This window comes from Ciona intestinalis, chromosome 1, assembly GCF_000224145.3.
Source record: "Ciona intestinalis chromosome 1, KH, whole genome shotgun sequence".
NCBI classification, from domain to species: Eukaryota; Metazoa; Chordata; class Ascidiacea; order Phlebobranchia; family Cionidae; genus Ciona; species Ciona intestinalis.
The window spans coordinates 8,883,864-8,907,577 of record NC_020166.2 but is presented as its reverse complement, the minus strand read 5'-3'; the positions used below and the strand labels follow the sequence as shown (position 1 = coordinate 8,907,577).

General features: G+C 36.5%; 2 protein-coding genes across 6 annotated transcripts in view; one reads left to right on the top strand and one right to left on the bottom strand.

Moving 5' to 3' along the window:
• The window catches only part of LOC100181616 (potassium voltage-gated channel subfamily B member 2), a 19,317-nt gene extending 12,789 nt beyond the window's left edge, over positions 1 to 6,528 (top strand). For 2 of the 4 annotated variants that reach the window (XM_026840899.1, XM_018816138.2), the window contains exons 9-15: positions 401 to 635; positions 2,138 to 2,265; positions 2,802 to 3,001; positions 3,380 to 3,456; positions 3,647 to 3,885; positions 4,146 to 4,640; positions 5,088 to 6,528. In XM_026840899.1, coding sequence (XP_026696700.1) covers positions 401 to 635; positions 2,138 to 2,265; positions 2,802 to 3,001; positions 3,380 to 3,456; positions 3,647 to 3,885; positions 4,146 to 4,640; positions 5,088 to 5,809 — 2,096 coding nt within the window. In that variant the 3' untranslated portion in view covers positions 5,810 to 6,528. Of the gene's footprint in view, positions 1 to 400; positions 636 to 2,137; positions 2,266 to 2,801; positions 3,002 to 3,379; positions 3,457 to 3,646; positions 3,886 to 4,145; positions 4,646 to 5,087 lie in introns of all 4 variants that reach the window. The other 2 variants (XM_026840897.1, XM_026840902.1) reach the window with 2 other exon arrangements.
• Positions 6,529 to 7,829: 1,301 nt separating this feature from the next.
• LOC100179346 (solute carrier organic anion transporter family member 2A1-like) lies at positions 7,830 to 23,694 on the bottom strand. Of its 2 annotated transcripts, XM_026837057.1 has the most exons (21): positions 23,385 to 23,694; positions 22,958 to 23,088; positions 22,328 to 22,502; positions 22,030 to 22,076; positions 21,541 to 21,740; positions 21,108 to 21,191; positions 20,615 to 20,806; positions 20,333 to 20,455; positions 19,919 to 20,083; positions 19,617 to 19,754; positions 19,120 to 19,304; positions 18,642 to 18,733; positions 18,212 to 18,375; positions 17,668 to 17,782; positions 16,562 to 16,698; positions 12,974 to 13,227; positions 12,448 to 12,519; positions 12,255 to 12,269; positions 11,028 to 11,075; positions 10,632 to 10,754; positions 7,830 to 10,487 (listed from the first exon to the last, which is right to left on the bottom strand). In XM_026837057.1, the coding sequence occupies exons 1-21, from the start codon at positions 23,631 to 23,633 to the stop codon at positions 10,164 to 10,166; spliced, it is 3,033 nt and encodes a 1,010-aa protein (XP_026692858.1). In that variant the 5' UTR covers positions 23,634 to 23,694; the 3' UTR covers positions 7,830 to 10,163. The 2 variants fall into 2 exon arrangements, with proteins under 2 accessions (XP_026692858.1, XP_026692864.1); XM_026837063.1 differs by lacking the exon at positions 12,255 to 12,269.
• Positions 23,695 to 23,714: the final 20 nt, after the last annotated feature.

Sequence of the window (23,714 nt, the reverse complement as noted above, 5' to 3'; positions counted from 1 at the left end):
ACTTGGTAAGTGGAGAAAATAAGGTATGGATAAATAAATGAACGAATAAATGAATGATTGAGTGAATAAACGAACAAACAAATGGGTGATTAAATAAATATGTCAATAAAAAAATAAATGAATGAATGTTTCAATGAACGAATAATTGGATCGATAAATGCATGGTTGATTACCTGAATGAAAGAATGAATAAATGATTGAATGAATAAAATAATGAATGAATGAATGAATGAATGAATAGATAAAATAAATGAATAAACAAATAAAAGAAAGAATGTCAAAAATCTATATCGCTTTATATAAGCCAGCTTTTGATAACAGCTTGCTAAAAATAATGCACAAGGAAATCAGTTCTTCATATTATGAGACGCCATGCAGTAATACTGTTGTTTCTTTCCAGCTATTCTGCCGTACTACATCACATTATTTCTCACCAAGTCAAACAGTCAGATCCTTCAGTTTCAAAACGTTCGCCGCATAATTCAGATCTTTCGTATCATGCGAATAATGCGAATCCTTAAGCTGGCCAGGCACTCTACTGGACTCCAATCTCTCGGATTCACACTCCGAAGAAGTTACAACGAACTTGGGCTGCTCATGCTGTTCCTCGCTATCGGGATAATGATGTTTTCAAGGTAAAAAAATCCCGTAGAAAATAATCACCCACAAGGTAACATAAATGGTATAGTGTTATAACGACTGTCGTTTTTCGGCCACGCGAAGATAAATATGATGCATTTATTCATTCATTCATAAACCTCATCTTGCTCTAAAGATTAAAAGACCAAACCCGGCTCTAAAATTTATAGGCAGAACATATAGAACTGTGGGGTGAGGTTGGACACCTTTAGCAAAATAATATCCAAATATCCTGTTCGTGTTATAAAGTTTAAACAATTAAAAACGATCCATGGGAGTCGTAAGGATACGGTTTTAAAATTCTTTGAAGTTCTTTGTTTACTACTAAAGCGGACGAGAAAATAGAATTAAAAGGTGTCCCATCTTTCCCACCCTACTGTACCATACACTATATCCAAACATCATAAATAGATTCATTTATGAAAAGTATTTAGAATGGGGGAAGATAGGACATGTTTTCATTCCCTCCTCTTTTAACATTTAGTAGTAAACAAAAAAAAATTTACAGAATTATATAACTGTTAGCCTGCGACTCTAGTTTCACGGTGATTTTTCGTTAATTATTCAAAACATGATCCGAAAATATGAGATTCTGTGCTCACGGTATCCATCTTACTCTACAGTACTATAATCCTGCTTGATAAATTAAAATACAAAACCCGACGCTGTATTATTTATAAATGTAATTATGTCGACGGTCGCGACGGATAACATAATCGTTTTCGTGGTTCTTAATTCTACTAATACTTTTAGATTGAATACCAAAATATAACGCTGTAATACAAAAATAGGACTAAGGGGTTCAATTGCATTTGCTTATTCATTATTCATAAGAAGCTGCTTGCTTGTCGTTTTATGAATTTTACAGGATGAATCATGTCAATACGTTTAAAGCTCGATTGATTAAATTCTGCCAAGTTTAAAAACCAGCGCAAAAATAAATTTCTAAATCGAGCCGCATGTGTCAAAGAAACAAAATGCTTTTAAACTCAAGTAAAATGACACATCTAAAATTAGAAGAATAGCACTGCTCATGTATCCGTTAAATCGCTCGCAACAAATATAGTCACAAAATTGTTGTTCAAATACGTATACTGTAATGCTGAGTGTAACTTATTTAACCTCATGTGACCGGAAAACGACAGCCGTTATAACACGGGCGTTTCGTTTCAATCGTCCTGATTATAAGTTATACCACGAATGTAAAAAATAGTCATAAAAAAGTAGTTAAAATATGTATAAGTGCTAAATGTAACGGCAGTAGTATGACACGAGTGTTCTGTTTCATACACTTCCTGACTGCTTCCAAGTTACCACGAATGTAACTTATGAGTGATTATTTTGGAGCGATGGTGCTGCATTATATAAACAACCTGTTATATTCTATTCTGTATGGGTGAGGTCCATGGGGACCTGGGATTTAGGCCAGACTTGGCCCATTACCCCAAACAACCTGTTATAACACACACTCTTTAATATCATTACTCAAACACTTCAGTCTCGCCTACTTTGCTGAGAAAAATGACAATCCGAAGCAGTTCAGCAGTATCCCTGCTTCGTTTTGGTGGGCTACAATCACCATGACAACCGTGGGTTATGGTGATATTTCTCCAACGACGTTACTTGGTAAGTAAATGATAATCTACTTTCAAAAATACAATATTCCGTATAAATTAAGCTGTAAAAACAATTAACACTTGGTGAGAATAGGCACATTTAAAAAATTGAATTGCGCTAAATATTAGACACCCATTAGTGACCACTGGGTTGAAGCAATTGCCGGTTAGAATCTTGTCCCAAAACAGACGCATACAGTGGTATAGCAGCGTCGCGCCTCACATCCGTAATATCTGGGCTAGAAAAGGTGTTTCCATAACGTCCAATTTATCTGCGTCGTGGAAGAGCATTAGTAAGCGCCCGGATATGTCGTAATCGGAGGATGCAAGGTTCACAGCTTGGTGCTGCTACTGATATTGTAGTGTGTTATTAGGCAAGACAATTAAGGGTAATTATTTTAAACTGGATGAGCAAGACTCTCGTGTTATTTTGCTATCAGTTGCCTTTTTTTCGATGATAAAACAAAAGGCATTACCATGCCGTTCATGTCCCGAATTTTCTTCAAGCATGAAGTTTATGCCGAGTATAATGATTTCTTCTATCAGGAAAACTGGTTGGTGGTATTTGTTGCATCACCGGTGTATTAGTGATCGCCCTGCCTATTCCAATTATCGTGAACAATTTCTCTGAGTTCTACAAAGAGCAGAAGAGACAAGAAAAGGCGCTTAAGAGAAGAGAAGCACTGGAGAGCGCTAAACGCAATGGTAGCATTGTAACCATGAACCTCAGAGACGTTTTTGCGAAGGTAAGAAGCTTTTATTGGAGTCTAAATATTAAAGGTGTCTAGATAGTATGTAACATATTTTTTTGTTTATCTCTTTAAAAACGATGGAGAAGATTGTATTACATAAACAAATAAAGAGTCAACAACAAAACGACAATTGTCAGAAATTTAAAAAATCGTAATATTCTGATAGTTTTCCAAATCGTTTTTGTAGTTTTAAATTTATCTTAAGCTTCCGGTTTCTTGTTAAGTTTCCACAGCAAAACGACGGATGTTAAAATACGTTATGAATGCAAAGTCGTGGGGTTTAATTTAAAATCGTGGCTGAGCCCTACTTAAAGTAAAGTGCTGTGGGGTAAGACGAGCTAAATACAATTTCCAACAAACCATTTATTCTAGTCAATTGAACTAAACGAAGCTTCGATAGAAAACCAAGGAAACCAAATCACAAAGTTCGCTGAAATAACTGATGGAAGGTGAGAATCTTATTAGTGTTATAACCCGTGCATCTACAAAAAACCTTTTTTATAATTTTTATCGTGCATTAAAATATGGGGAATTTTGAATTTTTGTTTTTAAAAATAAACAAGTTTTGAATTTCGCCCCCTTTTATATTTTTTTTTTGCATATTCACTCGCGCATTTTACAAATCATCATCGTTTCCAGGGTAACAGGTTCCAAACACACGTCACCAGAACACGTGGCCTATCTAAGTCACGCCGAAATGGCGAGCGAAAATGAAAAAAACAACTCGGGAATGTGTCTCGTGGACGTGGGTGATACGTCAGCTGAAGTTTTAGGGAAACCCCCTGAATACAACGTCACAATGGAAGTCGGAAACAATGTGACGTCACCAAAGCATAATGGGTTAGAAAGGAACAGCAACCAGAACAATGGGGCACACGGTGGGTGAAAGTATAATTATTTATGCATATATTGTAGGGTGGGTAAGATGGGACACCTTGAGCACACAATATCTATGGGAGTCTTAAAAATTAGAATACAAGGTGCCACATTTTAACCCACCACCCTACTACAAAAAACGCATTTTCGGAAACAGGCAGTGTTAAATTGAATTTAATTGGTATTAATAATATGTGAAAGTTATAGCCTTCTTATAAACTATTTTTTAATAGACAGTTTTATAAACTCTTTGCTGTTTTAGATAAAAATCATGAGTTTGATATTGAGAACCCGAGCTTTACAAGTCGCGATGACGAGTTGTATGTTGGAGAGAACAGTTCGTCACCACGCGACCTTACTCACGTAATTTGTGATACGGTAGTGGGCGCTCATGCACGCAGACGAGGAACGGTAATGCCGGAAAAACGAAGCGAGTTTGACTCGGGCTACGACATTGGAAGCGTGAAAGAATATTGTTCCAACCAGCAAACTACATCAAAGGACCCGACCAAGCTGTTCCGAAGTACTTCCGTGGAATCAAACGCCGTCCTAAACGGAGATTTACCGCGGGAAACCGACACTCCGGACTCCGCAAACAGTTTCCAAGAAACCCCGAAGTTCCTTGACCACAGCCCGCATTGGCCTCACTTCAGGAATCGAACAACCGGCGACGATTCTGTAGACTCATTCGTAAGCCTTGATGCTAGCACGAGTGCTTCGTCGGATGACACAGGGGTGGTTTTAAGCGCCCCACCAGGTGAGGTTAGATTTACTTATATCAATATAAAGAACTGTGGGGTAAAATGAGACACTTTTAGCAAATATTATCAAAATATCCTGATCGTATTTTAAAATTTACAACGGTCTATGGAATTCGTGAGGAAATCTGTTGAATATTTTTGATTGTCTTTAAATATGATGGGTGTGGAAGATGATGCATGTTTTCATTGTGTTTGTTCGTCATATTTGTTCGAAAACAAAGAATATTTACAGAAATATATATACCCGAATCCTCATGACTCTAAAACGGTGAGATATTATGTGCTTACAGTATCCATCTTACTCCATAGTACCAGCATATCTACACATGGTACCACTGAGTATTACTCCGTTTCATGCACTTCAAGAGTTCAGTTATGTTTACCCCCGTTCTTCGTTATTGTGACCGAATGTCGAAAAAAGTTTCATTCATTCATTTATTCAGGTACGGCAGACGACATTATTTGTCACGGCAGTCACTCGTACAAAGAGCAAAGTATCGACAGCGGTGGAACGCCAACCAGTCCACACAACAACTTCCCTTCTAATTTATTCCCAAAGGCCCCGATGCTCGCTATGATCAAGGAGAGAAGTTTTGAGTTACAGACCTCACCAGATATGCCTCCTGTCCCCGGAGCAATAGAAGATAGCGTAGGTTCAACGGGAAACGACGTTCTACCGCTTATTTCCTCTAGAGATCTAGATATTGACCGGCGAAATATACAAAACGTGCACGGAGTTAAAGGGTGGAGTTCAGATCATGAGTTCAGTCCAGTTACTTCAATAGATAAAGATGGCGGCTCGGAGCATAACAGTAATGTCAATGGTCAAGTATATAGTGTAAGTTCCGCTCTTAGCAGATCAAGTTGTCCAGAAGAGACAAAACCACTTTGTTTAAAATCACAGAGCGACAACAGGCCCAAAGGATTGAACGAATATTCGAAACCGGAAAAGTCAAAGAAATTTTCGAGCTCGAAAAGAGAGTCGCCTTCTTCCCCCGGTTACGTGTTCGACATTGACGACGTCATTGATGACGCAGATGACGCAATTCGAGACTTAATCAAAACGAGCAGCGAAATCGACCGAGTGATGCAACATACAAGCGAAGTAATAAATATTGTCCTTGAGGATGATGCGGGGAAACTAAAACAAAACACAACCGTATAATAAGATACACAACCTGAACGTGTTTTAAGTACAATTCTCTAAAATGCAGATAAATAGTTCATCCGCAAGAGTTTGCCAAATACTCCAAGAAACACATTATAGTTCATATGGTTCCTTTACATTGCCCATTCTTTTTTTCTTGAACGTACTATCACGTTCGTTTATTTGAACATTTACACAAGATACGACCATAAGGTTTCAGCGCATAAGCGTTAACTTTTAAACAAACGGTTCTGTTACTGCCGTTTGCGGCGCTATATTTTAACTGGGCTTATTACAGGGCACCGCCGGTCTGTTCCAATATAGTAGGGTGGGGTAAAATGGGACGCCTATTCATTCTATTTTTTCGCCCTATTTGGTAGTACAAAGAACATTTAAAGAATTATAAACTCGTGTCCCCACGACTCCCATTGACCGTTGATAGTTGTTCAAAACACGTTTAGTATATTTGAATATTATGTGTTTAAGGGGTCCCGTCTATTCCCATCCTACTATAGATCAATATTTTCACTGTGAAAAGTATTTTTTTATTTTGCACTGTGCGTGGTTGGATATGCGTCGTAAAATTGGTGTTAAAGTACCGTGCACGTTGTATATTTTACAAATGTTTATTTTCCATGACGTCAACGATTGCATCATAATCACGTGATCACCCGCAGTTAAATGAGCCAGGGTGTTATTCCTTTTCACGCAAACAACAATAAATACTATATACTGAAGAGTGGTTTTAGTATTATACGTGTGTTTAGTCATATGAATGAACGTAACTTACTTTATCCTCGCGGGATTGAAAATCCACAGTCGTTATAACACGGATGTCTTGTTTCATACACCTTACGAGGCCATGCTTTTTAGCCAATCTTTTTGGACTTTTTTAGGTATGGCTGATAATTTAGACAACCCATTAGCGACCACTGGGTGTGAGCAATTGCTGTTATGTGTCTTGCCCAAGGACACATACACCCATAATGGTAGCAGCGGCGACCCTTGAACCCATTACCTCTGGGTTAGAAGCAGGCGCTCTAACCATTTTGCCAAGGGCCGGATATTAGTTATTAAATACTGATAAACATAAAGGTTGGAGTAACATTGTTAATGTTTTTTTATCGTCCTGTTTGGTGGTAAACTGATAATATTTATAAGAATTACATTAAAGAAGCTTTCGTGACTCCAAAACAGCAATGTTAAAAACACGATTATTAAATATTGGTTTTGGGTGTTCACGGTAAATCCCATCTTACCCCACAGTACTAAAATTATAGATTATGGGAGCTATATCCCATCTTACCCCACAGTACTAAACATTCGACGCACTCATTTAGGTAACAGGCGGCCATTACGTAGCTATGTTAATAATCAATGGCAAAGTTTGAGCAAAAACGACGCTGACAGAAATGCAGGCGCGGGAATGGCCTGTCCAGGAAATTGAAAAGGGGCCAAAAAGTCCAGCGACGTGAGGATCGATTTTGGACTAAGGTGATTAAATTATAAGACTTATAGTGGACGATGATCAAAATGATTTCTTAAATGGTGCCAGATGCAATCTCGCTTAAGGTATTTGTATAAAACTACGTTTTAGTTTCTGACATTTAATGGAACAAAGTAGGCCGAAAAAGCAAGATGGCTGACGCGAGGTTTTCGCTGAAGGAAAGTGTTCTTAAAGATAAATTTGAAGTAAATTAATATGGCATCAACTATGACAAATTGGTTTATGGGGATTCACTTTAGGGCAAAAATCTTTTACAAGGCAGAAGCAAAACGAAAATAAGCCCAAAAAATAAACATCCACAAAGTAACATACATGGTAACTGATAAGCTGGCACGAAATGTATGAAATAGAACACCTGTGTTATAACTACTCTCGTTTTCCGGCCACGTGAGGATAGTGAGGAAGTTAAATTCATTCATTTATTATTTATAAAATTCATTAAAGCGAATTTTTTTAAAGTTTAACCGATAGTTTAAAAGTGATCTGTGATCAACTGTATATCGTTGTTGCTTGAAAATCATAAACACAATGTATGTCAGGCATCGGAACGCCAAGAACCTGGCTATATATTTCTCTTTGGCGACGAAAACCTCATAATACTGTGATGGAAACACTGTATGATAAATGAAGAGAACGACATAAGCATGCAACAGTAAAGTATCTCAATAAAAGGGGGTGTAAAAGAAACGGTGTCGGTTGGCATTCAAGTGAAATTTTTGGTGTCGCGGTTCGAGGTGTGGGGTAAGTGAATGTACAGCTTATACAGAGTGAACTGAGTGAAAAGAGAAACATTCTTTTGAAAGGCCTTTTAACATGAAAATAATTTTTTACGAAAGACACGATCTTAACATTTGGCAAATGTAACTCACTTTTGGGGTGAAGTATTATAAAACTGCGAACAATTTGAATACGGAGATAAATTGCAACGGAAACACGATTAAATAACACGCGTGGCACGTATGGACAGCGAGCGAACGTAATACTGTGGTGACAACGAAATACAAAAATTGTTATGCAGCAAAATGAATTAAAACGACTTATGTGGTTAGCTGAAAATTTAGTAATTTAAAATTATTTGTAGTTCAGATTTATTACGGTAACTCACAGTGGTGTAGTGTGTAGTCATGTAATGCATTATTCCAATGCAGTTTTCGAAAATTTGACGATTAAAAATTAAAAAAAGGTCTAATTATGGTTAAAAGCTTTTTCAAATAAAACAGGATTAAGAAACAAAAAATAAGTCTCCAACACGACAGTATAATAGCGAAAAAATGCGGAACAAAAATGAAAATAAAACTACGAAGTATAGGCATGCAGGAACATAGGGAAGGAACGGTCGGCCGGGCGGCGAAACTTTGTGTTAAATGGGTGCAACATACAAGGTAAACAAATAAGCGGAGTTTATGGATAGGCAAGTCTGTTTTGGTGTGTTTTAAATCAAAATATCGATTCGGTTTTGAGTTTTTAAAGGTAAAAATGCTTGATTCGGTATTTAGTAATGGGAAAAATTTGGTTAATTGAAAATTCACTGACTCACCGAGAAAAGCGAGAAAATAAATCATTGCGATGTCAGTTGCAATCGATTGAGTTACGAAGTCTTTGGTTTATACGTGTACACCTATGGCATGGAGTAGGTAAGATGGCAGGCCTGCGTTAGTCGTGGATTTATTGCAGGGGCATCGATTTGAGGCGAGCATAAAATAAATACGGAAATAGAACGCCTTTATTGCGTAATAAGCGAGATTATTGCGTCATACGTGAAAGTTGGGCGTTGAAAGCGGCGAGCAGCGGGTGGAACCGTAAAAACGGGATGGCGAAAAAAACAAGCAAGCGGTTAAAAATAAGCGACATAATTATTATCAACCGATGCGGCAAACTAAGCCGCATACGTTACATATAATGGGAAGGGGAACATATATAGACTCTTTGGTTCTGGGAATAAAAAAACAACAGTGCTCGAGATATTTAAGCACCATAGGGGGCAGTAGACAACCAAATACTCGGTAAAAACAGCGACCCGAAACTAAAAACGGATGAAACTTTTGAGAAAAGCGAGAGTGGGTTATATAGGCAACATGATCGTTTAGGAGCGAGTTGTGAGTAATAATAAAAATTGAAGCTAAAAGACAAATTTCCTAATATGCTGAAGAGAAGGGAATAAAATAATTGCATACTGGACCGTGAGAGCTGTTTTAAGAAAATAAACTTATGGGTTAAATAATGAGAAACTTGGTTTTGAAATGAAATAATGACGTTTGGTGGTTAATGCGGATTTTTTAGACTCAAACAGTTATAAATAAATAGGGTTTAAAGGCCTGAAACTATTTGAAAGGCGTTTTATGGAAACTGAATTATAATATTTAAAAGAATGTCCTAAATAGGTCTATTTGTGAGACGAAAAATGGACCTTTAACTTTTAGGAAAATGAAAATTCTTAGGTAAAGCAGCTCTTATAAGGTGTGGTTGTGCCAGTATGCAGGTATGAGGCAGCAATGTAAAATGGAGGTAGCGCTCCCTTTTAAGAAACGAAAACGCACAACTATTCACGTCATATGAAACTGGGGAGGCCGGGTAGAAAGGCTTCACAAAAATTCGAGGTAGATGAACAAGATGAGGAGCTGCTGATGCCCACTGTGGAGGAAGGGATTGGGAGGATTTCAGGATGCGGGTACACAGTGGCTTGACTGATCCATGAAGATTTAGGCATGAAAATTTTGAGAAAAAAATATTTAGGTGTGAAAATTTTTGGCAAGACAATTTTTGGCTTGAAATTTTTTAGCGTTGAAAATTTTTGGGGGTGAAAATGTTAGGCTAGAAAATTTTTGGTGCTGTGTAGGTTACGTTTTAGGTGTGTGTTGGTTGTAATTACTGTGAGGTAGTGTGGGGTGGTGGGGGGTGGTGTTGCGCCATTTCTTCCTGTTGCATCCATAGCAGCTCCTCCTGCTCCTGGATCTGCTCCGGATGTTGCTGCTCTGGCAACATCATGGTTGGGAGCATGTGTTCTTGAGGTAACGATTGTGGAGGCATGAGAAGAGAGATCTCCTCTTGAGGTTGCTCGGTTTCCAGAGGCAGTTGCATATAATGAGGCATGGGGGGCTGGGGGGGCATATGGTGAGGATGCATCATCTGCATTTGCTGGAGAAGACGAGGGTCTCGTTGCTCCATGTACATGTGACTGGGTCCAGCCATCTATAAAAGTAACATTTCAACTGTTAAAAACAAATTGACCAAAAAGCAACAACAATAAATAGTAAAACCTCCTACAGAGGCTTGTTCTAAACTCTAAAGTTTTAAAATTTTTAAGTTTATTGACAAAAGCAAAATACGACTCACCTCATGCTGTTGCTGCATATGCTGTTGTTGCTGTTGTTGTTGTTGTTGTTGCTGCTGTTGTTTCAGTTGTTGTTGAACTGCAGCTTCTCGTGTGCGTTGAAATCCCTCCCACATTTCAGGCGGCTAAAACCAGTTTCAACCAGTTTAAAGCAGATCCAACCAGTTTCAAATAAAACAGGCTCATTGTGTTTCCCTACCCCCTCATACAGCTGGTTTTAATCTCATTTACTAATCTCACACAGCTGTCTTGCACTAATAGGCTGAATATAATTATGCGTGATTGAATAGCAACTGTATTTAAAGACTGCCTTAAATTTCATGACATTACCTTTAACAAATTCATATGATGATTTTCAAATTGCAATAAACACTAAGCAAGAGACAATAAGTACTTACCCACTTTCTTGGTCGTCCTCTCGGCCTTTTGGGAGGCCTTTCAACCCTCTGTAAACAAAAGAAAATTAACAAACTAAAAAAAATTAACAAAATCTATTATGATATTAATATCAAATATTATATTAAAAAATAGGGTCTAAAATTAAGCTACAAAAAAGAACATAGAGTACCACTGTGTTTAGGAAGATGACTGGAATAATTTAAATTTATACACTAATATAGTTTTGTCAATGTTTTTATTCATTCTAGGCATAAGAGTTACCTTAATGACCTAAATGCCTATGTGTGCGTCCCATGGGACGCTGGCATGGCCAATAATTGGACAATAGAGATATAGCAGCAGTGGACCACACAAAAGGGAAAACATAAAGAACTGAGGCTGTACGTCCAGTCCCTAAAGGCTGGTGCTACACTAGCTTTATTAAATATTGACTGGTAGGGAACACTAAGTGGCAAGTGAAGTCCTGCAACTCTACTTTTGTTATCCATCAATTTTTGCTTGGGCAGCACGCTGTCTTTAAATATGCAAACACTGCATGTTCATTTTTATGCCAACAACAAATTTTACGCAATCAATGTCAACTCAAATGTGCTCAAGCTAGTTTGAGGGAAACAATTTTAAAAATTGCATAAAAAATACAGTAAAGTTTTTTTACGAAAACACTCTTAAAAATTTCATTCAAAATACAATAAGATATTTTGACAAAAAACTCCTAAAATTTGGATCTATAAATACAATTAGATATTTTGATCAAAACATTATAAAAACTTGCATCTAAAAATACAATAAAGTTTTTTACGAAAACACTTTTAAAAATTGCAGCTAAAATACAATTTGATATTTTGACCAAAACACTCTTAAAAATTTCATCTAAAAATACAATTAGAAACAAACAATGGCGCTTTATGAAGGAATCAAAATTTATGATCCACATGTCATAAAATATTAAGAGCTTAGAATTAAAGCTTCTCATTCAATAACTATAGACATGCGGTGTAATAATACACTGCGGTATTATAACCACTCCATTAATATTTTAAGGTGTTAGCATAACGATTAAGTGTTACATGACACTCGCTTGAAAATAGTACGTTTGGTCAGAATTAGTTTATAGGTGGTCAGAAATTTTCAGAAATTTATGCCAATATTTCATGCTAGAGGCAAAGATTGGAATATTATGACTATATAAGTTAAAAACGCAGAGATATTTAATAAAACCAACTTACCACAACTTCCTTTCGCTGCGTCCAAAATAAGTAAGAAAATATGTTAAACATGAAACGCACACACGAAACTTAAAAGTGAAACACACACAATGTTGGTATATATTAAGCAATATCTAGGTAGGAACACGACAAGAAGCGTGTTCTGAACATCTATTATTATGTATTATTCATAGCAGAACAAGTGGATGATTACCTTTCGTGGTTTTTTGTTCTTTGAACCTTTTGGACGACCTCTTGGCCGACTTACCCCGGCTGGTTTTGGAGGCTGCGAGAATATAGAATGGGGTAAAATGGGTGTGGGAACATGTGGTTAGCGTGAAATCGAGAATGACCATATTAACAATACTGATGATGGCTCATCCATCATTATGTGAGTGCAGTGTAACAACATGACCTTTGACACATGGACATTCATTACACTACTGACAGTGTGACATTGAAATTTATCGCGCATTTTAGATCTTTTTGTATCCGAAAATCAATATTTAGATAATGGGGGCCACTTAAGATAAAAAAATATCAAAAATCTTAAGTTGCGAGAAATTTTAATATTGAAATAATTTGTACTAACTACTTGCATGGAGCACTACCACCTAATGTATATTCTCTGATGGAGTCTATGACAGATGAAACGTCGAAAATTCACTAAATTTTATACCAGATGAGCCGCTAAAAGATTATCTACACTTTTCCTGCTGTTAAAGTAGCAAAATACATACATGAATACGTGGCCTTCCTGGACCCCTGGTTCTTAGCGAAGGTTGAGGCAAACCCCGAACAGCAGATGGATCTCTCAGTTCAGCAATCTGTAGCGGGAACATGCGGTGACTAGGTCCCGGTTGCTCTTCTAAATGTAGCTCCGGTGAGGGCTCGATCCGGGTGACTTTGGGAGGATAAACTCCTTCCTCCTCTTCCTCACTCTCTGGCTTTTTAGCTCCTCCCGGCGGATCTTCTAACTTCCTCTTGCTCATCCCTAAAAAAAAGAAATAAAGAATCCTTAAAAGAAGAATTGAAAATATCATAAAAAAGATTGAATAAAGAATCCTTCAAATTTGTATTTATAATCAGGTATACATACATACATATATACATTTAAAACAAACATAAAGTTTAAAATAAACAAAGACAATAAAGAATAAACGCAAATTGCCGTTGTACACCATAAACTCTTACAAAAAATGAAGGCTATAGTAACAGCATAAACGAAACACACAACAAATTTTCTAAACTTTTCTAACCACTGCTTTCAACAACTTGACTTCTCTGAGTGACTATAGTTAGCATGAACGCGATTGCAACAATGCCATAGATTTTTAATCTAAAATTTGATTGAACGGGCCCACTCCTTTATCATGTTATATGCATGAAGGTGGTCAGGCCATTATGGATAAGTAACAACAAAAGAGAGGTGACCAGCTGGCCAGGCGTTTGTGATGCAGCTCTATCGTCTTATTGCACTTCAGAATTCAATTCTGGCCGACACAGCTTCATTAAATATTAAATAGCTAAGAGAGAGAGAAGCTTACAAAGCGATGAAGCTGCATTACCATGTCATGCCATTCCCCCAGTAGCCACTACCCCTGATTGCAGTGACAATGCGATACAAATGCGGCATGGTATTACATGGTTGTGGTGAAATGCTACTCACACAGCGGCACACGCACCAAGCACCCGCAAAATGTTGCTCGATCAATGAATTAATCCCTGAGAGAGGGATCAGCTGCCACTTTTGGACATTACTCACACCAATTGTCTAGGTTCGACCAAACAGCTCGACACATGTTTAAATATACACAGTTAAATAGTTCAGAATCAGATCTATCTTTATACAAGCAAGCAGCACTATTGTATATGTAATATGATGTGCATAAATTATTCAGAATGTAAACTGAAATATCTCTAAATATATATACACTTAACAATTGTAAAGAAGCAGTTCTAAAGATACAAAACATTAAAATATAATAACACAGTTAAACCTTGACATACGCAATAATCAATTTTATCAATTATTTAAACAAAGATAAAACTACGAGACACTCTGGACATAGAAACAAACAATAAGCGCCATGTTTGGGCATAGGACAGTGCCTTGTTAAAAAATTTTTTATCCAACTAATGAAAGACAAATTTTTATCCAACTAAAAGTTTGGAAAGCAATATTTTAATGATGTCGCAGCCATTTCCATACAATATAAAACTAACCACAGACGTTTTAAAGCTTAGCCGCTTTTAGACACTCCACTTTGTAATAACCTATCTAATCGATGGCTAACTAAATGTTTTGACTAAATGTTTGTAAACAACATGTTTTTTGTATCACATTGTTTATGTATCACTTAAGGTTAGGAGAAAAATTTAAATACCAGAGAAAGTGTGTCTCAAGTTTTTTCTTTTTCCTTTTGTAGTCTGACGGAGGTAGAAAATATCGGGTTATGCAGCTTTCTTGAGGTAGATGAGAAAACAGCTCACTCTTCATTCTTAAAACTGATCCCGGTATCACACTGGTTTCAGTGCAGCAACCGGTCTGTCACACATTGGGACAAAAAAGGAGACTGCATTCTAATATTATAACACCGACTTCCTACCGCCTCACTTACAGACTAAAAAGAGCAGAGAAAAATTTTTAAAAGACGATAAAAAATATGTCTATTCTACTCATCCTTACTAGCGACTATTTGAAATAGGCTATTTCTTAGATGTATATTGTAAAAGTTAGAAGTTACAACTTACAAGGCAATCCTTTATTTTAACATACCAAAAACTCAAAAAGCAATTACAATAAGTATATACGAATAATTTAACAAGAAATTGTATGTTTTGAAAATGACACTTAAACAAAACGACTTCCTGAACCCGTGTAACTCGTAATTCCGGCAGCGGTTTATAAATAATTCACTTTTTCAGCTCTCCTATTACACGCATATACCTCTCTATCTACATTGTATTACTGTGTCGTATCTACTATATATATGCAACATATATTAAACTATATTACAATAGAGTAGACGAAACAACTCGTTTTGGCAGTTCAACATCCAACTTCGCTACATCTACATTCCAGTCTGTTACGTTTCTGCAAATTTGCAGCAACCGCCAATCCTGCATTAGCATTTGTCAAAATTTCCAGGCAATAGAAACATTATAAACAAGAATGGGGAATTTGCTCAGTGGACATTGTATCCCTATTTATCTTTACCACACAAATAGATTTTCTAAGTTATGTTTTTATGAGTACATTAATACTTTTTCTATATTGAATTTTGTTTCAATGTGGTTTTTAACTAAATGTAAAGCGATTTACTTACCTTCACTGAAGAAACAAACCAAACGTATAAGTTCCATCTAAATTATACCGCATTTAAAGTTCAGACTTCTAAACCCAATTGGACCAAATATCCTGTCGAGTGTAGAACATACCACAAGTATTTCCAAACCGGTATGTTTTTGTTGAGGAATTATATTCTTCCCCTTACGATCAGATTAGATCGCAGCGGTCACATAAATGTTCGTAAGTTCTTCAACACTACTGTTATAAAGCATTCACGGCAGTCAAAATTACCGGTTTCACTTGCAATTTTTCCTGTCAACTGTACCTACCAAACTAAACTGATAGTTTTGGAGAAAATAGGATTGTAACCTTATTCCGCGCGTTCAGTTTCATAAAATACGCCTCAGCAAGCATATACGTCCGAACCAATTTCTATCCTAATTTGATAGCATTTTCTGACAGAAAACTGTTTTTTTTTTGTCGTTCAAGAAAAATAGTTAACTCAAATGGTGCAAATATTTTAATGAAAGAAAAATTGGACGAGGAGTCTGTGTAACATTGACAACAAGATAACGCAATTCTGCTACTGTGGCTCAGTTAACAGTGGAGAACTTCCAGCTGCAGACATGTTACCTAACGTGTAAGAGCAAGAAGTTACATGACCCATGTTAATATGCCTCAAACACTAAGAAAAAGTTTGTCACATCAAACACCATATATAGGCCCAATCAAAATCTATTCAGGTGTTAAGTACCTTTTGATGCACAAATCTTGTCAAGGGTTAAACGGTGTTATTTTTATGTTCTTAACGGCAAAAACCTGTTCAAATATGGCAAGAATACTAACAGTTCTACTTGTATACTGAAAGTTCTACTCGTATAATAAAAATCAAGTCACTGTTAAACACATTTTACACGTACCAACCGGGGAGACATATACTAACTGCTGATCCGGTAAAATACATGCAAATTGGAATACACGCTAAGCTCTATTCGCTATAGAATTAATAATAAAAATCACAATACAGCTTCATTACCTTCGATTCCAGGGGTAGCGGGAGATATAACAATGTTCGGGATTTCTGACTTTGTCGTGCGCCTCTTCAGAAATTTGATAGAAATTACCAATGAAATAGCTGCCACTGAAGACGGGATCACGTTGATCAGAAAAAAACTGAAAACGAATTCTACTTTACTGACTTTTTGCACCTACTCAAGGTAGGCCCTGTTAGTTCAAAACGCTGGATAAATCCTTGGGTGGCAGGCAGATTAAAAGTTTAGTAAAATAAAACTTTTGATTGCGATTATACTAAAGTTCTGCGGTCTATTACACTTCAGTGCTATGGCTCGGATTATTTACAAACTACCTGTACCCGGCCATGCAGGCTTTCTGACCGTCGTTTAGGCTCAGCGCTCGATGTGTGAACTTGGCAATCGAAATGCAAGCCTATTTAAACGGCAATTTGGTGAGTCATCAGCTGTAATACACATTACCGGTTGCGGAAAAGTCCGTTAGCCAACTGTCGTTAATTTCCAGCAGGAGTATGGGACTGCAATGCAACGTACGTGAGTCAGGTCGCCGGGAATTTCGTGTGGGTGGCCCCGAAACAGCATTACGTGTGATTTATACACAGCAGCAGATGTTTGACATACGCTAGCGAAATGCACGCGCCTAGCTAAGCATATGGTGCTTGAATGAAGACGTTACATGACGTATCTATTAGCTGACGTCTCAGAAGAACGCCGCAAACCCCACGGTTCTAAATGCAACCGCTAGACGGCGCCTTTCAGAATGGAATCAGCATATTTTGATGCATGTAAATAAATACTAACGTCAGCCGATACTATTTTTGTCAACTTGAACGTCTGCTTGATCAAATACCAACCATGAAATGAGAAAACGTTAAAAAAATATAAGTTTGCATTCAACACTTTCGTTTAAATGCAGCAGATCTGCACATGCAGATGCTGCATTCATCACATTCTGACCAACTTCCTTTCGTTACAAAACGATAACGCGAACCCTTTATTACCGCGACTGTCTCTGCTTATTAGTCGTTGCACGAAAATTCGGCGTCGGTTCGGTTACTTTTAGTTTCATATTTTACCTGCAGTAACGGGTTTAGGAAATAGGTTCGCTTACCGAATACGTAACAGGTCAAGGTCATACAACTGGCAGCCACCAGATTCCTCTTTCGACCAGAATTGACAACACGAATCAAACAGCTTACCCGCTAAGATACTGCCAGGTATTTCACCTAACAAAATAAAACAGTCGTTCAAAAAAAAATCCAGAATGCGACTTTCCATGAAAATGCACGGTTATATAAATTTTTATGGAAAGCGGAATGAACGCTTTGATAAAACTGTTATAGTTAAGAAGCTTAAACAGCATAATCGTATCGTTTTGTAGAGACGGAGATAAGCAAGGCAGTAATCTACAATCTCTGTAGGTTAATCGGTTTAGGCCTTCCGCTTTGTTAGCTCAATGAACGACTTAAAAAAAACCTGCGGTAATTTTTTTTTTGAAAAGCAGCAAAAGTTATGCTCTGATTTCGCCGGGAGATTTTTTCAGCTAGAGCGCAACTGTTTAATATAGATACATGAAACATGTGTCAAAAGATTTGCTTCGTATGGTGTAAGAAGCCAAGATTACACTGAAAAGTGCTTACCACCTTATATCTTACCAAGCAACTTTCCCATGATTTCTTTAAGCGCGATGACTACTGCTTTGTCGGTCTGACGTACGCTGCGCATGATAAAGACCCCGTACGGTACGTAGGTCATACAGAGCAGCAATACACGGAGAATAAAGTTGATAACAAATATATGTAGTTGTGAGGGGGAACACCTGGTAGAGGAGAGAAGGCGATGAAACAAATTATGCTGAAAATGTTTAGAATTTGTTTAAAAAGCAGATATGTGCATGTTGTGTATATATGTGCGTACTAGCATGGGAAAGGCCATAGCTCTTTAAAGGTGCAAACATCAAAAATAAATTGTGAATGTAATGTTACCTTAAATGCTACTTAAAAATTATACCAAGGTTACAAAAAATTAGGCCTTTTGTATTAAATATTTTAAATTTAGATATTCCAATATCAAATTGGTTCTTACTTATTTGTGCAGAATCCATTAATAGCAGCAGTCACATTGCTTTGACTGTAGTTTTCACTTAGTAATCCAACACATTTACACGATTCAAAATTCTAAATGATATGTTTGATTCAAAATACATAATTCAAAATGCTAAAACAAATCAAAAAAACTTGATAGTGTAACTCTTAATGCTTGATTATACTGCTGTGGTTGGATAAAGGTTTTAATAATTTGTTTTTATATAACTATTATCAGTGTTTAAAAATATAGTAGGGTGGGGTAAGATGGAGCATGTTTTCATTAACATTTATTGTTCCATTTGATAGTAAACAAAAATTGTTTAGAAATGCATAACCGTAGCTAGCAAAAAGAAAATTGTTAATTGCTAAAACACGAACAAGAAATATTAAAGTGCCAACTGTATCCCACCTTACCCCACAACACTATATTACAAGATGGTTTAATTAAAAACCATTTGATTTCATCTTAAACTTACTGGTTCTTTCATATTATTGTCAGCATTCATAGTGTTGCACCCAGCGTGGCATGGGGTCACATAGGTTCGCTCGTCAGATCCACACACTGGGTCAAAGGTGAGATTGTCACATAAGCATGAGTTAGCACATTTGTCAGTTTCCATGGTTACGGTCGTCAAGCCGATAACATCTTTTGTTGGGCATCCTGTTGGATAGAAATCAATGTAAGACAGGAATTAATAAAAGAGCTGTATAAATTTAAAGTGGTTTATATTTTTTTAGGTTGATATAATGGATAAGTAATGATATAATTAGTATATGCTTGTTGGTTCAATTATTTTGAAAGCCACAAGTTTGGAAAGTGTCAGTAAAACTCAAAATTTCCATTCACCACCTTAGGGTATTTGGAATTCCCATTTAATAGCCTAGCATTACATTATTAAAATTATGGAATTCCCAGTGGGTCACAAGATGTAATTTTTATTTTTGGGACTTTATCTGGAAAAAGTCCGCTTACCGGCAGGGTAGTAGATGCTAGATAAGATCATGAGAACTGCAATAAACCACGCTGCCTTTCTGTCGCTCCAGTTTTGTTTAGAATATAGGTATCCACCAAGGGGAATTCCCAAAATAGCAGGCAGCCATATGATTGCACCTCGGTTGGCAAAAAAATAGTTGTTTCAGCTCAGGATTTTGAAGGTAGGATATGATTATGAGTTTGAAAGGTACATAGTTTCAATATTCACTAAAATTTTAGTTAAAAATAGAAAAAATTTGAAAAATTAAATATTTATGGTCAATGTATGTTATAATATTTACCAACGGTCAAACTGGAAGACGAGACAGACATGAGAAACTCTTGTTGGAGATATTTTAACACAAATGTTCCATTTGTTAGTGGTTGAAAGTGCCAGCCTATGGTAGATAGAAGGGAGATGCTGACAGCTGGGTTCGTCAGAATATGTTGTAAAGGATGGATAACATCTGAAACAAAGTTAGTATTAATTTCACATTATACAGAATATTAGTTATGTAAAGGTGTGTGAAAAATAAAAAAAATATATGTAAAAATCCGAAATAAAACATGTGTAGATAACCATTTTAAGCTATAAAACAATACAAAAACTTTAATCCCTAGAAGTATATAAGGTTTTTTGTATGAAATGTTTAAATTATTAAAATAATGTAAAGTGAAATTTTGAGTTTAATCTATTGCAAACTGAACGTAATTACCACTATCTGCAACTTCCGATTTGATCCTTGTTTTCCGCACAGGTGACAATAGATGGTGACGATTACTGTGTGGCTGATCATTTGTACATTTGTTGGAATTATGTAGCCCAACACCAGTAACATCTAAATATCGGTTTGTACAGTTTTTACGTTTACATTCAAAAAAAATTTGTAAAACCGTCAGTAATTGTTTTAGTTTATGTTTAAACGTTGCTTAAATGAACGTACTTGACAAAATATTTGGTGGTACCGGAAGTGGGAAATAACCTATACCGAATCTACCTAAATTCGAACTCTGTAATAAATTGGTCTCCTCGTCAAAAACTAGATCGAAATCGCTCTCGTCTTTAAAACACATGAGTGGCAAACTAAAGACAAAACTTCCACATGAAGATATAATGAACCCCAACCACCAAGCACCGACCCATTGTACGTCACCGGGACGAAGCGCAATGTTTTCCGAGTTCAATCTTCCTGCAACAAAGTATATAAACAGGTTTAAATATCAGAAAACTAGTGTTTTTTCGATTCTGCCGCAGAAAGTCGTAAAAAGGTAAAAAGTCGTTAAATAATTTAGTAAGAAATGAAAAGGTAACTTATTTTATCTTCGCGTGGTTGGAAAACGACGGTCTTTATATAACCCTGGTGTTCTGTTTCATACATTTCAAGTCAACTTACGAGTTACCACGTATGTTACTTTGTGGGTGTGTTTTTTCAGTATGGCTGACAACTAAGACAAATTTATGTGCACTAAAAAAAGTTAAAACAATATTACCGATATCGACGTATAACTTGCTTGCTATGCCAGCGATTCCGTAGCTGAACATGACGCCAATGATCGAACAAGTTTGCACAGCAGCTGTTTAATATTAAGCATGTTAAAGTTACTTATTGTTTAGTGAAAATTTGTGCCTCATAAAGTGAAGAGAATATTTTATCTAAAAAGAGTCTATACATTTTTAACAAAAAATCTAATTGTATGTTATCAATGTAATTATAGTATTTCTAGAGACGAATTTATGTGATAATGTAGCCTACTGTGGGAAAGATGGAATACCGTTAGCACTCAATATCATCTCATATTTCCTAATTGAATTTTAAACAATCCACAACGAAAACTCTTTTGGACTCCCGGTTAAATGGCGTTGTTAGTTTTACCTCTTACCCCACAGCACCATTATTATTATTACAATATATCAATTACCAACCTATGTAGAGTGGTGATTTTGTAGGCGCTGCAAAATCATCAATATAAGAGAAATGCAGAGTTACAACAGGCCCAGCACCGAAACCCATCAATAACGTCGATAACAAAAATATTGCTTCAACTTCTGCCTTGGAACAAAGAATTTTTGGAAGAGCATTTTCTGTCTCGTCGATGGCTCTTAGGTTATGATATGACGCGTTGCTAAAATCGAAAAGCGGTTTATAACAACAGTTAATGGAATCGGCCACAGAATTATTTTGTGTCTTTTAGTCATATATAGTATTGGGCGCGGGGGGAGATGGGACACATTTTCATTCTATTTTCTTGTCCCATTTGGTAAACAAAGAACAATCAAAGAATTATAAAACCGCAACCTTGCGACCCCCATAGACCGTTGTTAATTGATTAAAACACGATCAGGATATTTGGATATTATGTGCTAAAGTGTCTCAACTTTCCCACCCTACTATATAACTAGTTCAGTTTTTACCTTTCAAAATCAACGTCATTCCATTGTTTGACAAATTGATAATCATCCTGCAGATAAATATAATTCTCTCAATAAGTACGTTTCGGTAATTAAGATGGCCCAATTTTCCCTTTTTGTCTCATTTGGTAGTAAACACAGATTATTTACAGATATATATAACCGTAGCCGAACGACTCTAAAGTAGCACTTTTAATTGTTCAAAACACGATCAGGATATTTGGATATTATGTGCTAACAGTATCCCATCTTATTTTACAGTATACTATATATATTAAAAAAGATTATAATACAAACTTACAGTTGTACACATTTGTGGAGAATAGAGCGTGTTTTTCTCTCCCTCCAACAAGTTTTGAGTAATGTTGGTCATCGTGTGCGTAAGAGGTACGTACAATCCGCACAGAAAGTGAGGAAGACAACAAAGTGCTCCACCAAACGCCATTAACAATCCACCGCAAGAAATCAGAATTGGGCTGTGTATAAGAGTAACGCAATATATTCAATAAAATACTGGGGCGTCCTGCTTCGGACTGTACATTTCAAGATTCAATATTATTTGCGTTTTTGTTTTAAAATATGTACTTAGTTTTAGAACCAGTCTTGCTTTGCATTACATTTCGAGTGACAAGGGGGTCAGCGGCCTCTGCCTTTAATCCAGAGAGATAGGTTCAAGGCTCGTCGCTGCTACCATTGTGAACGTATAAAGTCTCTGGTCAAAACAATTAACGCCAAAGTAACCCACGACAAGTATATTATATTATAACATGAATGAATGAATGTAACTTGCTTTAACCTGGCGTGGCCGGAAAACGTCAGTCGTTATATAACAGGTTGTCCTGTTTCAGCACCTCGTGCCAGCTTACGAGTCACCAAGTATGTTACTTAGTGGATGATTATTATTATTTTTATATATTAAACGCTAGCTTACCGTGGAAATATGGATGCTGCCAATGCTGAAGGAATGAGTGAAATCAAATGTCCGATATCGCTACCAGCAACTATTAAACCAATCATTGAAGCTGATAAACCATATCTACGTTCAATCGTTGTCGCGTATGTCTGATAAATTACCAATACAAAAATTTATATTAAACTTACAGTTTAAAAATAATTTAAAATATTAACATTATAAAGGTGCTTGAACAAACTAACATTATACATAATGTTTGAATAATTTGCTTTATTAAAAATGTCTTATTATTTTAACGTTATACATGTAAAATATTTAATAAATTAATATTCCCCATATAGGTACAATTAAATTAACAATGCGAAATACACGCGGTGTATTTCATTGACTGGTTTCATTGAAACCAAACATTAGTGAGGGTATAATCCATAGGTCGAATTCTAACCTTAACTGAATACAGCAGCATTCCAGTGAATAGATGCATCACAATAAGACAGATCACGAAGCGCCAGATCTTCTTTTCTGACTTGCAATCGTCTCTATACTTCGTAATAGTGTGTGACTTCGGCGAAAGTAAAAGCAGAGCATCTGCCTTTGATTGTGGACTAAGAACATCCTGGACACTTCTATTTCTACATCGTCTTCTGTTTGGTTTCTTACCAGCACTGGTAGTAGGCGTTTCCAAATACGACATTTTGTAAACAGGGTCTACTATCAAACTATCTTATATGCAATAAACTGAATAGTAAAGTTGGATATAGTAGAGTGGGGGCGA